This window comes from Dermacentor silvarum, chromosome 1 (genome assembly GCF_013339745.2).
Source record: "Dermacentor silvarum isolate Dsil-2018 chromosome 1, BIME_Dsil_1.4, whole genome shotgun sequence".
In the NCBI taxonomy this organism is placed as follows: Eukaryota; Metazoa; Arthropoda; class Arachnida; order Ixodida; family Ixodidae; genus Dermacentor; species Dermacentor silvarum.
In genome coordinates, this window is record NC_051154.1 from 173,435,153 (window position 1) to 173,450,288 (window position 15,136).

General features: G+C 43.6%; 1 protein-coding gene across 1 annotated transcript in view; it reads left to right on the forward strand.

Moving 5' to 3' along the window:
• Positions 1-11,095, forward strand: part of LOC119436398 (protein bicaudal C homolog 1-B-like) — a 188,878-nt gene extending 177,783 nt beyond the window's left edge. The window contains exons 18-19 of the mRNA XM_037703239.2: positions 611-707; positions 9,839-11,095. Of these exons, the coding sequence (XP_037559167.1) occupies positions 611-707; positions 9,839-9,954 (213 nt within the window). The 3' untranslated portion in view covers positions 9,955-11,095. The remainder of the gene's footprint in view (positions 1-610; positions 708-9,838) is intronic.
• Positions 11,096-15,136: the final 4,041 nt, after the last annotated feature.

The following is a 15,136-nucleotide window of genomic DNA, read 5'->3' on the forward strand; positions in this document are numbered from 1 at the left end:
TGCACTTTTTAATATTTTGTGGGCTTTCACAGGATTTCTTTAGAATGCAGAAAGACTTGTGTTGTACTACTTTTGCATGGGAAGTTCTGTCCAAATGGTTATTACTTGCAAAGTTAGTCAATTAATCTTAATTCTGCAATCTAGCAGAATACAAAAGACGTGACTTGCTCCATGCAGTAGCAAACAACATGCACTTGTCCGTATTCCCCTAGAGTGCTTCGGCATCTTTTTAAAACTTGTCTAAAGTTAGCTTGGACACCCTGTATAACATGCTGCAAAAAGTTTCAAACAGAATTGGTTTTGACGATCAGTAGCATATTTGACTTGCATTCAATTTTAACAGAGGTTAACATTAGGCAGATATCTGCCTGGTTGGGGACAACTGAATTAAAGAGAAGGCAATGTTGCTCTACAACAGCAAATTTGCTCTCATCGTATATGAACTGTGATTGGATGCACCAGGATACCTGAAATGAACGCATTTTCCTATTTTTTATATAGTTCAGTTCTAACAGTGTTTAAAAAATTTAATCGACATTGTGCTCCTCATGCAGAGAGCTTTTATCATTGTGTATTTCCATGTGGTAACCATGCCATCATTTTATTGCAGATTGACCTCCAGACATTCCTCCACATGACAGATTGTGATCTCCAACAGCTATGCATTCCCTATGGTGCCCGTAAGAAGATGCTACTGGCAATATCAGGTGTGAATATTAGCTTGAATTCTATCTACATTGGTTGCATCCTTGTATTTATCTGCCCGGAAGTGGTATTGCATGCAGGCAAGCCTTAGAAACCATTACAGTAAAAGCTCGATGATACGAATCTCACGGGGTCACGAAAAATATTGGTATTAGCCAAAATTCGTATCATCGAAACACAATTAAAACTACTGTCGAATCTCGATAATTCGAACTTGAAGGGGCCGGAAAATTTGTTCGAATTAAAAGGACATATTTTTGAAGTATTCGTGCACCATAGCACGATGCACGAACGGTGCGAGTCGTGAAACATCGCGGCGCGCAAGCGCATAGCAAGCGCGGGCCACAAAACTGCCCACGCCGGCTAACGGTCGCTTCTCGATAACGACAGAAAACGAAGCTTCAGGGAGCGAGCGGGCGGCGCCGGCACACGGGTGCGCGCGGAGACCGTCGAAGGTGGGGGAGGAGGGCGGAAGGGAAGCGGATTTGGCCGCGTCAACTCAGCCGCTTCGGTGGCTCCCCTCGCCCTCCCTCTCAACTCCCTTGTAGCTCTCTCACCTTCGACTCCGTGCGCACATCTCCGTGCGCGCCCGCCGCCGTGCTGGCGCCAGCTTATTTTAGCCGCCCCCTGAAGTTTCGTTTTCTGCCGTTATCGGGAAGCGAGCGTTTGCAGGCGTGGCAGTTTCGTTGGCCCGACTGTGCCTGCGCCGCTGCCGCAGCGTGCAAAGTCAACATGTGACTAGAAAATAGAGAAGGGTTCACTGCCATTTTATCCGTGTGGCTGAGACGTCGGCACTAGTGTGTGCTAGAATACGGTTGTCTAGAACACTCTAGTCGGCACGTACACGCTTGTTCTGGCGCGATGCAGAAACGGCGACCTTGCAATTTGAGAGAGGGGGAAATTTCCGCCGCGGGTTCTTTTTTTTTCCCCGTTCCTTCGCGCGCGCGGCATTGAGGGGTCTCTCCTGAGCTTTTGCTCTATGCGGTGTCGGAGCAATGCCGGAGCAATGCGAGTCCGCGCTGTCCGGCGCCGCGCCTCCGCACCAAAAGAGAAGGAGAGAAAGCGCGTGACCGCGCGCTGTTCTCTTTTTCGGCCGTCGGTGGGGCGGCGTTTATTCGTATCAACCGACGCAGGCTGAAAATCGATTCGTAACAACCGTTCTCTAGCACGTTGCAAAGTAATGGGGCTCGGCCGGGACCACAGAAAAATTCGCATCATCCGGAAATTCGTATTAGCCGTGATCGTATCATCGAGCTTTTACTGTAATAGTATTGTACAGTTTGTCCATGAATTGACTAGTGTTCACAGCAGTTTCTGTGAAATACTCTAGGCTTTTTAAGGACTTGCAAGGACCCAACAACGTTAAAATTTAAACCCAGGTGGTCAAAATTAATCCCGAGTCCTCCACTACGGCGTGCCTCATAATCAGATCGTGGTTTCTGGCACATTCAATTTCATTTTTAACAGCCGGCAGATATGGCAGATGGTGTGAGAAGACTTGAAGAGCTCTATCGTGTGTTAATTGAATGTGTTGCTGGGCTAGTTGGTTCATACTTGCAGGTCTAACAAGTGCACACCTTAGATGGGACAAAAGAAGGTAGACGCAAGAAAAGCAGTAACTTGCAGCTAAAGTTTATTCAGAGTAGACAGCATACATATAAAGAACCAAGGGAGGTGCCTAGACTGCACCGCGCACAAGTGGAAGGGAACATCCTAGTCGTTTTGCAATGCATAAGAACGACCAAATCACAGCATTCTTTCTGCACAACATTACACGAATTTGATAATGACCCTTGGCCGTTGTATCGATGATCGAGCATGGTAACATGAACTTTATATGAAGAACAAAGCCAAATCGCATTAAAGGTTCGTTGATGGTCTTGTGCATAAGAGCTTTTGCTTCCTAGTATCTGAATTCTGGCCAAGAGCACACACGCTTGTGCGTAAGTTAATGCAAGTTTTTATGGCTGACAGAATTAGAAGGCGTAAATCGGTGACACATCTGTAATGTTGTGCAACAATAATTGAATTTTTTAGAAAGAATTGTGATTTGGTTGTTATTCATTGCAAGATGACTACAATGTTGCTTGCCATGTATACGCAGTGTGGTCTGACGCAATACAGTACAACGTCAATAGATATCGCCCGAACGAAACAGCCTCCAAATTTGCATTTGGGTAATGCAAAAGCCTTTCGTTAAACGGAACAGAAGCAAGCTCTAAAGGATTCTCTCAGAAAAAAGGCAAGATCTGAAATATATTTTTGCAACAGCTGTCTCCTATCCACAAATCCATCCTTAAAAAGTGGTAACAATCTCAAGCAGGCAAAAATTTCATTGGTTTTTAATGCATAGCATGTAGAGACCTTTGCGGCACTGCCACTCACACTATAGGTGACCAAAATAAGGACAATCAAAATTTCTGACGTCTTACAGTGTGCTGTTTGATAATTTGGACTCCTCTTGCAGGATCAAATGTTATTCGACCACCGACTAAAGGAGTAAAAGCTGTTTGTTTTGATACGCTGCTAGCACCTTCTAAAAAAAAGCTAGTGAAGCCTAGTCAAGTAGCCGTAGACCACGCCCAAATCGTGGGAAAAACTAGCTGCTATGTTCACTTCTTTATGCCTAACATTTCTAACAGTGTGAAGAGCCTGTGGGACATAGTGCTGCACGTCTTTCTTAGTAAAAGAAACTCCTCTTAATTGAAACATATTGCTCTGGTCTTTGAAGTTTGGTTTGAGATTTTACTGTAGTTGCAAGTTACTTTTCTTGTGGTCAACTTCTTTTATCCCATCTGAGGTGTGCACTTGTTAAACCTGCTGTGTCGCGTAGATTGCAGTTTCTAGCAAAGCTCATTTTGTTCTCCTGTTGTCACTGCCAATTATCAAGATAATGCTGAAATTTTGAAATTGTGGTTTGTTGCAGCTTCAGAGGTAGTACCGTTATTCTTTAAATAAGGCTTCATTTAGAAATGTGGAGTAAATGTTAGGGGTGTGCAAATATTCGAAACTTTCAAATAACAAATCGAATACTGCCCTAGAATTCTGGGATATTCCATGCCAAAACCATGATCCAACTATGAGGACACCGTAGTGGGGAATTCTGGATTTTGACTAGATGAGTTTCTTTAACATGCACCCAGTGCACAGGTGTTGTTGCATTTCGCCCCTATCAAAATGCAGCTGCTGTGGCTGGGATTTGATCCCGCTACCTCATGCTTAGCATCGCAATACCATAGCCACTAAGCCACCATGGCAGGTTGAATAGTGTCCTATTTGATTCAGTTTTTTCTTTGAATAGTCACTATTAGTAAATATGAAGTTGTTGAATATTTCAGAACATCAACTGTGGACAATCAGACATAAAATTGGAGCAAAAGTATGATAAATTTTATCCTTGCAGGCATAGTATAGGCATAAAATGTGAACTTGAGTTGTGTCGAAGGATATGTCAGAGAGCCAGACATTACTGGCAATATAGCAATCGTTTCACACACTCCAAAGAGTCCTGTGTATGTGAACAAACTGCTTATTTGTTGCAAATGCTCCATTTGTGCTTTTAAAGAATGCTTTATAATGTGCAATGTAATTACAGAAACTTGCTAACATTGTGAATACTAGGCTGTGAACATCATTTTATATTAATTTTGAAAAAGATGTTCATTATCTGAAAACTATTAAAATGTATGATTTGATTCACCTCTAGTACAATTCAATTCGTATTCGATTCAGTTTCAAAAATTGCTGTTCACACACCGCTAGTAAATGTGTAAAAGAACTTTTCTGACACCATGTTTTTTTTTTCTCCTTCACAAAAGCAATTTCTGAATGAGAGGTTCTGAAAGCACTGATTTTTTCAGGTAGTAGCTGTGACATATCTTTTGACCCTGCAATCACTAGTATTGATGTGGGGATTTGAGCATTTGTGAATTAGGTTCCGCAGTGAATGAAATTTGCTTAGAACTGATTATTATTAAAAGTACATTAAAGGGAAATTAATTAGTAACACAAAACCACTTTAATCTGGTGAAGTGGCCTTAAGACACTATTTTTATATTTGATGGAAAGGGATGGGTACAAACAGAGAAAATGTAGGCATAAATTTCCCTTTTTGAACTTCACATCAAAACAACACGGCTGCTGTCTGTGTGACATCATGGGTGTCAATGTATTTTCACCTATTTTGGGTCGTTTTTGTTCAGAAATACTTCTCAAAGCTCTTAAGGTTCAGTCTTTAGTCCTTTTAGGATGCATTCTAACAAAGATTAACTAGTGCTGACTAAGCATTGTCCGAGGCCATGATACCACATGCGTGTAGTGCTGGAACTTGGCGGTGGCATTACCAGCAGCCTCTTGTTCTTGCACATTTTTTGGCCTTCGAAGTTGCTGCTCACAGTAGGACTGGCCTTTTTTTGTATTCATGGAGTATAATTTAATAATCCAGCTGAACTTTGTGTTCCACCTTAGTGTCCCTCTAATGTGAAACTTGTGGGGTTTAATAAAAGGTATCGGGGGGGGGGGGGGGGGGGCAAACTGTGCATTCTGCCACTCCTTCACATCTGTCAGATTTGCTCAATTAGAATTGCTGGGCTCATTCTCGAGAATACAAAAGATCAGTGTATAATAGCAAAGCATTTTCTACATTTGCAGCCCACTGTCCAGGTAGTCCTGTAAGCTATACAATAACAGAGGGATTCCTCAGTCTGCTATGTGAAGACTAACTGGTTTACCAGTTACCGACTTAGCAGTTGGAGGTATGGGTGGCTGCTGTGACTGCCATGGAGGTGTCTGCGAGCTTTTTTTTTTTTTTTTACTATCTAAGAAAGACTGGACAGTGCTATATAGGAATCTCTTTCCTTGGTGGTGCAGTTATTCACATTTAGACCATGAGAGGAACTTAGCCCGCTGTCCCCAGCCTACTAGTTCGGTGTGTCCTGTCACTCTCAGCAACTAAGTGTGCAGTGTTGGCATTCACGCACAAATCGTTGTCATAATATGCCTTTGTTGTTGATGGAACAGCACTTTCTTTAGTCACACACCAGATTTCTTGGGGTGATACTAGACCGCAACCTTTCTTGGACAAAACATGTTACTGCATTTAGGGCTAAGCTGACAAACTTCATGCACATTCTTAGTGTTATATCTGGACTGAGATAGGGCCCCTCTGAACGAAATTTGCTCCAAGTGTGCCAAGCACTTTTTGTGGGCTGCTGCGCATACAATTGTCACAGCTTTGGAAGGGCCTTCTAATTTGACTACTCGGCAGTTCCAATTTCAATTCAGTCCCAGTTTCGTTCTTGAAAAGTTCGTTGAAGGGGAAATACTGAATAAAACACCTTCGTTATGGAGAGACGTTTTTGTATTACTTTCTATGGGCAGCTGACGGTGAATTGGAAAATCTTCATTGTGGCGGAAATTTCGTTGTAGCAGCATTCGTTGTAGGGGGATTCGATTGTATAAGTCATTGCCACAATCACGAGCACTGAGGGAGACACGAGAGGATGAAAGAGCATAATCGCGGTGCTGGGACACTGTAGACAATTTTTCATTCTCTGCATGCGCAACTGCATGATGCGGGAACAAGCAGACGAAATGGAAGTACATATCTCTTGCTACAGCATGAAGTAAACATTTGGTTTTTATGTTTTATTATTTCTCTAAACTAAAATTTGTCTACTGAAGCAACAGATTAAACAAGTAACTGATTTTGCCTTGAATAATTCCTGAAGTCACTCGGTGACATCACAACACTGCCATGTATGTAGGGGCACTTGTGCGATTGTCAACTTGCGGGCTCCGAGCGCGGCACCCGCGAGAAGAGCAAATGGCGTTTGGTTTGAAATTGGAGCTCTTTCCATGGCATGTAAGGATGTAATATTTAGCAGACACGTTAGTGCACATTATATGCACTGCGCTTGACATCTCATAATGGCCAGACTTGGTGAGGGTCCCTTTAATGCTATGTGACCTGTGTCTAAAAAAAAAGTTTTGCATTCTTGCAAGCCTTTTCCCATTGCTGAAATACGCGCGAAGTGCATATATGGTCATGTACAGTGGAGGAGAGTCTGAAGAAAGATTAGTCTTAATTCTTGTGCACTGATGTATGCAGCCATGAATCGGCAGTGTATAGCATTAGCACTGTCAGCACAGTAAAAAAGTTCTGAAGCTTGGGTGAGTTCGTAGTTCATTTCCTTGGTATTCACAGTGCAAGATGGTTTACGAAAATGGACAAAAGATCTGTGCTGTGGATACCACTCCCATGGAAAAGTGCCGGTTTTTCAATGGTCGTCAGTATGGGCAATGAACTTTTTTACCCACACACCCAGTGCTGCAGCGTTAAAGATTCTTACTCTTACCACGTGGATCCACAACCATGATTGAGACCCTTTTTTTTTTTTTCTGCGCATGCATTTTTGGCCATTGACCTCAAATCAATTAATGTAATGGTGTGAACAAAACTGCAGCATCTGGCAAATCGCCACATCATGACCCATCCCTAGTTCGAATGAGAGATCAAGCTATGCAAGCTGCTAGATACAGCTAAGAAGGCTCTCACTGAAAATGCAAGGGTCCATTAAGTGAAAACCGCAAATGTGTAACAACACGAAAAATGGCGCCAGTAGCCTGTACATTGGCAGACATGTTCCTAACAGTGCGCCGGATGTTCACTAGGTGGCAGCATTGCGTAGGTGCAGAAACATCAGCACAGGAACAGTGTAAAAATGGCCACCCCACTAGCAACTTGCACCAGGGAAGAACAGTGTTCTTTTACTCAGTTTCTGCATAGTGAAGGTGTGAAGCCTATCGAAATTAATCTCAAAATGAAGGTCCAGCATGGTGATGCATGTGTCACAGCGGCAAGTCTATGAATGGAGTCACAAATTCACACAGTGTGATGTCCGTGGCCGATGCTCCTAGTCTGGCTCAGGCACACCCCATTGTGACTCCAGAAAATTTAACGAGGGGCTCGCCTCTCGTTAAAAAATGGAGTGGGAGCCGGGCCCCCTCTGACTGAAAGCACTGGAAGGATGGGCAATCTGCGATATAGCCATGCTGTTGTGACACAGTTGCACTCTTAGCTCAGGCTCTCGGCTGACTATTTTCATCATGTCACTAATGACATTTCCATGTTGGCAGATAACTGGCTGGCAAAAATTGGCATGCTCTACTGTTAAATGTGTGATATCAGAAAGACAAGTCGTCTGTAGGGTCCACTCTTCGATTCTCATTTCATGCATTATCTGCAGGCCCTGCCTTCTTCTTTACTAAGCAATTTCTGCATAGCCATTATGGCCACTGCCATTGGAATTGTATTTCTTCATTTGTGCATTTTGCTAGAACATTAAAAGTTGGAGCTATTTACTGGTGACACTAGAATGTGCAGTGAGCAGCGATATCAGTAGACTTATTAAGGTGAACTTGAAGGGACCTTGGGAATTTTTTGCGCAACACATTTGATCTTAAAAAACGCACCGATTCTGTGTAAGGTTTCCAAACTTCTCAGCTAATCAGCAAATTTACGATCAGTCTATCTCAGAGAATGACTTTACGCATTTGTACAGGTAATTTCATTTCCACATTATGCTGAGTGCCAACCTATGCTGTAATCTACTGTAATCGTACTGTAAAATCTACTGTAATCGTGCTAAAATACAGCCACATCACCATTTTGCAACATATAATGCTGTTGTAAAGGCATTTTAGAAATGATAAAAATGGAACTAAATTATACTGCATCCTATACTTACTGTTTACTCATGATCAAATACTATTCACTTTAGGTAGAGTGCTAGTGAATTCTGGTAATTTTCCAAACACACGTTGGAATGGCCAAACTAGGTTCTGGTAGCTCTTTCTATTTTCTCCCTCTGTCAAAACTAAATAGCAGCCCATATACGAGGGGCATTCATAAAGTTCGTATTATCGGCACCATAAATTTGGAACAAGCGTACACGATAGGCGTCAAAATGAGTGCACGTCTCTCTAGTTTTAGTGCAATATAAAAATAGTGTTCTCTATAGTACCACAGAACATCCTTAAAACATGAAAAATGGCAGCGTCCATCGGAAAAGTTGGTTGAAGCATGAGCAGTCATCTGCTTTCTGCAGTTCAAGGGATGCAGTCTCGAGGAGGTTCATGCTGTGCTGTGTGTTCGGTGGTGGTCTACAGTGACAATGCCCCAGCTGACATTGTTGTGAAATGGTGCAGGAGATTTCAGTGTGGTCGAACAAGCCTAGACGACGAAGAACAGTGGCAGACTGTCACTCAATGGCAAATCACAAATTGAAGCTAAAGTGGAGGCTGTAGTGCTTGCCAACTGACAGGTAACTGTTGAACAAATAGTGCAGCTGGTCAACATGAGTGCAGGCTCAGATTAAACTCCCACCAGTCTCATTGCTTAATCGTTCCTTCATGGCAATAACACAAGCTTTATGAACGCCCCTCATAAGTACAGTCTGCATTTGACAATGTTGTGGCGAAGTCTTTAACAAAAAGTGCAGTATCGCAAACTGGCTGAGTAGAAGAGGACAAGTTTATTGAGGGATATCAATAGCAACAGGAACAGTGGCTCTTGCAGCATGAAGGACTCCATGTCAAGTGACACAATGAGAAAATGACCATAAAGGGATCTGGTAACAAGGCAGTAATTTATCCAAGTAGACATCTTACATTATATGTGACTCTGGATGGCTTAGTATTGAATTTCTCTTATACTTGCTGCTCAGCCCTCTTAACGCTTTACTTTCTTTAGATCTAAGTTCTCTTCTCCTCCACTCAGATCAGCATGGCATGGAGAAAGGTGAGGGGAGTACTTTCATTCAAGAATATATTGCAATGAGTCCAGTGGTGTGTCAGTCAGTGGCAACCTAAAAATGCAGTGGCAAATACTGTTCAACCAACAGAATTTGTATAGGTGTACAGGCTGATTACGTTGTCATTTTTTTTTTTTTTTTTGTGATGTCATGGTAGAAGCAAACTTCTTCCAGTGTTGGTGTTATTTAAGAACTATTTTGGAGTGCGGAAACACAGGTGCAGTGTGCTTTGTGGGCAGAGCTTCTACTGAATTCTTGGGTTGTCGCTGAGCCTTTGGGGGAGGATATTTTTACAGAGGACCAATCTTCTTGCCTTGCAGATATCAACTCGCACGCATTGGATGCATACACTAGAAACTTTCAACCAGCCCCTGGTGGTGAACTTCAGTCTCCAAACCAGTCTCCACCACGGAGTCTAGTCAACAACTGCTGGTGATGCACTGCCTTTGTGCTGCCTGCCATTGAGCACCAGAAATCCTGAGCCAGCATCTTCAATTTATTAGCTTTCCTGTTTCATACCTTGCCTTAGACACCTTTTGGCATTTATTGCTAGAGATAAGACCCCAGAACCATTCTTTTGTGCTCTGTCATAGCTATATACACCAGTCAGCATTTACTGTTCTGACTTGCAGACCTGAGAGGCCTTGCTTTTGTGATATGTTCAGGCACACACTTCTAAACAAATGCCTAAAGTAGTGCTAGGTTTTCTACATTGGGTTGTATGTTGTATGCATGTGCATGTTAGGTTCCCACAGGTATTTTGCTAGCACAGAAATTTTTAAGAGGCAAACTACTTTCCTTAATAGTGCCATTTGTAATAAGTGTTCTTACATTCCACAGTAACTTTAATGGTATTGACAAGATTCACATAGCAGCTGCGCTGAATTTGAAACTGCCTGAATGCACTGCTTTTACCTCGCATTTTTCTCGAGGTCTGTGCCATTTACCCCATGTGCAGTTCCCCCCGTATTTTTCTTGCTAAACTGACAATTAACTCCAGGCTGAAGTTATGATTTGTTTAATGAAGTGTTTATTTTATTTGCAGTTTCTGCTCTGCATTGTGTGGCACTTGAGATTCCTCCTTGCCTTCTAGTCTTCTCAGAATATGCTAAATGATGCTGTGTCATGTGATTTTGACCAATTGTAGATTACTCCTTAGTACAAATGACTCTTGAATAATGCTCTGCTGTAACCATTGTGATTGCACTTTTAAAAGTTCTCCACACACAATTTTTAGAGCAAACAAACTTGACCACTGAAGTTTTACACAAGGAAGCATCTATAAACAGCACTTTTGCTCTGTGGGTTTGTCAAGTCAGATGCTAATTTTTTTGTAAAACCTAAGGGTTAAGGTTTTCTACCCAGCTAATTATGACAAGTCAGCATTTGCTAATATAACATTGTTTGCAGGTAATCTTACTGTTGTACTCTTTGATATTTTTTGTATTTTTGTAAACTTTTTTTGGAACAAGTTTTGACACATTGATGGCTTTTATGGGATTGCCAAGGTATCTAGTCATTTTTTTTTTTCTGTATAGTTAAGCATCTAAAATAAACATTTTTTTACAAAGCTTAAATGTGTTTTTGATTCAATATTGGCATTGCAAGTCTTTGGGCATGTGAGTGAAGTTTGGTGACTATAGGATATTTTGCAAGCTAAACCCTTGTTTATTGCACCTTATGCTCTGGTGAAATATCAGACATGTTTATTCACAGCATGGCAGCTAAGTGGACTGTTATGGGAGCATGTGGAATTATTTTCTCTGCTGAAATCTAGAAACTTCGATATAATAAAATTCTTATTTAGTAGCTTTCAGCTGGGAATACTTAGTTTATTTTATGTTTAACTATAAACACTCTATGCTTGCAAAGTTCTACGCTTGATAACAGAGTTCTAAATAGTGGTTTGTATAAGTAACATTCGGCAAATGCGATGCATGCATACAATCGCACCTACAAGAACACATGGCATGTGAAAGTCCATTGGGGTTTAAATTATGGGGCCTGTACTCAAATTTATCATGTGAAACTATAAGTATATCTTGAGGACTTGAAATTTCAATATGCTATTCGTACCTTGCTTGTCATTTCAAGGTATTGTGGACGCTTATTGAAATGTTTCGTTCACCACATATGGGAAATTTCATGGACAATTGTGGTGTGTAGAGCACTTGGTGATGATCCTGTCTGCAAAGTGTTCAATGATGTACATTGCAAAAGCACCTGAAAATTCAAACAAAAGTACGCACTCGCTCCTCGAAGGAGCCACTTGTGCAGTGAGCGATATAGGTATGTCTCATTTCTGCACCCACGTCGCGCACATGCTGCCTACAGCCGACAAAAGCCAGCAGCAGCTGAACAATCTGGGGATTCCTGTAAATTCGGAGCGTGCAGAATGGCCTCTGGAAATGTACCAAGCATGCCGAAAAAGGGTAGGTAGTGGGGTTTGTAAGGGCTGTAACAAGAGGTGACCTTTGGCTCTATACAGTATAGACCACTTATAACATAACCGCTTATAGTGCAGGACTGGATATAATAAGGCCTTTTCAGACTCCCGTTAATTTTCCCATAGCACTCTGTATACGCATATCGCTTAAAGTGCAGTTGCAAGACGCGAAATACTGGTTACAGTGCGGCTGCCTGGAAGTTCGGCAGTCAACCTAGATGGCAAACGCTCCCCTCAAGCCACAAATGCCGTATTTACTCGAATCTAACGTGCACTTTTTTTCCGATAAAACGGGTCCGAAAATTACGTGCGCGTTAGAATCGAGTACGACCCTAAATCTGCGTTACCATATAGCCGTCGGTGTTTCAAAATGGCTGCCTCGAAAGCTACTCTCGAGCCTAGCTACCATAGCTTCCTCCATGTGCTGCAGTACACGTGCTTAGGCAATAGTCTACCGTCTGTCTTCACGTTCTCTGCGTCTGCTCTATCAGCATGAAGTACCGAGTTCATCATGATGCCGCATTTAATTTAAAAGGAAAGTGATCATGTGTGCGGAGACAGACGGAAATCGGGCCGCATCACGGGCGTTCGGAGAATCCAAAACTTGCGGTCGGGACTGGCGCAAACGGGAGAGGATTTCTGTCGGCAAAACAATGCGGAATGGTTTCAGTGGACCGAAGCAGGACGTAATCTGCGACAATCCACTTCGGCGATACGATCGCCTTGGCCCTATCTTGAAAGCAATCTGCGACAGGGAAAGTCCGCCGTGCGCTGTGTTTTCACCGCGTTGAAGTGAGGCATGATAGCACGAAGTTCAATTCGCTCGCCGCGCTTTGTCATTCAAGCGTTTTGACAGTTCGTTTCCACGGTCAACGAGCAAGATGTGTTCATGTTTGCTTGTTCGCGCGTGACACCGTGCTTGTTAATTTATTTAGTAAGCGAATACGGAACCTATTTTTGCGAACACCTGATGGATATGAAACAAGTGTGCTTGCTTGCATCAGCCGACCTTGAACCTTCGTGTGCAAGCGGGAATTTTTTCCCACTTGCCGATAGCGTCGGTCGCTGGGACGCAGTGCGAGTGAGGTAGTGCACAGTGCTCTCGTTGGTTTTTTATTGCAAGAGAAATGGCGGAGCGACTGGAGAAGTGCTACTGCATCAAATTTTGCCAGAAACTGGGTGACAGCCAAGTGGAAACCATTCAGAAGATGCAGACGGCTTTTGCTGCCGATGCTATGAGCAGCACACAGATTAAGGAGTGGTACAACCAGTTTAAATTTAGACGGCTGCACATCAGTGGAGAGCGAGCCACGCTCCGGTCGGCCATCAACATGCCGAAATGACCTGTGGTGATGCGGGGGACCGTCGTGTGACTATCCGAGAAATTGTGGAAGAGGTGGGCATCGGCACTTTTTCTACACATTCTGTTATGACCGAAGATTTGGCCGTGAAGAGAGTTGCGGCGAAATTTGTGTGAAAGCTGCTCACGGTGGAGCAAAAGCAACTTTGTGTTGAAGTCTCACAAGACATGCTGGATTCCACAAACAGTGACCCCAACTTCATGAACACCATAATCACTGGTGAAGAGTCTTGGGTGTATGGGTACGACCTGGAAACCAAATCCCAGTCGTCACAGTGGAAGAGAGAGAGAGATAAATGAGATGGGGAAAAGCAGGGAGGTTAACCGGAAGGTAGGTATCCACTTTGCTACCCTGCACTGAGGAAGGGGTAAGGGGAGACAGAAAGATAAAGAAAAATGCACACACATAGAAAGAGAGGGAAATCGGAAAAAACGCACACATGCACACACACAAAGGAACTCTGGAGTGTCACAGTCGTTCAAGCTTGTCCAGAGGAACCTCAGCAGCGCGCTCATCGCCTTCTGGTGTGAAGACCGCATCAGCCGGTATTCTAAGATCGTCTGCTCAGAAAGCGGCCGGTCGTCGAGGCGCGCCAGCATCGTCACGAGCGTCTGTCTCTGGAAGCTGTAGCGGGGACAATGACACAAGATATGTTCGATTTTTTCTTCGCTGTCGCAATTATCACAGGTAGCACTGTCAGCCGTTCCGATGCGGCAAGCAAACGCATTCGTAAAAGATGCTCCAAGCCACAGTCGGCAGAGAGCAGTTGTCTCGATTCGGGGAAGTCCAGATGGAATATGTAGTCGGAGGGATGGATCCAAGTGGTGCAGTCGAGTATACCGGAAACCTGGTGTGTTCCACATGGATTCGAGTGGCATCACGCGCGAGTATACGAAGCTTTGCTGCTGCATCGGTTCTTGAAACTGGAATGGGTTCCTTCACAGCATTTTCGTGAGCCCTCCTAGCAGCTTCATCAGCCTGTTCGTTGCCCATGATGCCGCAGTGGCCTGGGAGGCACTGAAAAGTAATATCATGTCCTTTTTCTACTATAGTTGGTGATATATCTGCCTTATTTCAAGCACAAGTTGGTCTTGTGGTCCACGACGCAGAGCGGATAGCAGACACTGCAGGGCTGCCTTCGAATCGGTAAATATACTCAATTTTCGTGGTAAATCTTCATGAAGCATGTGAAGGGCGCTGCAAAGTGCAGCAAGCTCCGAAACAGTCGATGTTGTCCGGTGACAAGTTTTAAACTGATAGGTCACGGCTTTTTCCGGGAAGATCACAGCTCCTGTAGATTCGTCAAGAGTTTTCGAGCCATCAGTGTAAATGTGAAGGTGGTCCTTTGTATGTCTCGTGCAGCATGAGTAGAGATAGCTGCTTGAGAGCTGGTGATGAGAGTCCTGCTTTCGTTTGAATCCCTGGTACCGAGAGTCAAACTTGTGGGCGAGCCAAACACCAAGGAGGTGATAGCAGCCTCTCGGCAGGCGTATAATCTCTAGGGAGGCAGTCACGGTACGTCAATATCACCTGGCAAAAGGAGGTATTGGGTCGGTCTTTCGGCAGCGTGGCGAGGTGATGGAAAGGGGCGCGGGCAGTGGTCACAGTGGAAGCATTCCACGTCACCAAAACCAAAGAAGGCCCGCCAAGTGCGCTGAAATATCAAAGTGATGCTGACAGCTTTCTTTGACTCCCGTGGTGTGGTACATCACGAGTACGCACCACAGGGTCAAACAATCGCCAAAGAGTACTACAGGGATGTCCTCTGTCACCTACGTGATGATGTGTGGCGCAAGAGACCGGAGTTGTGG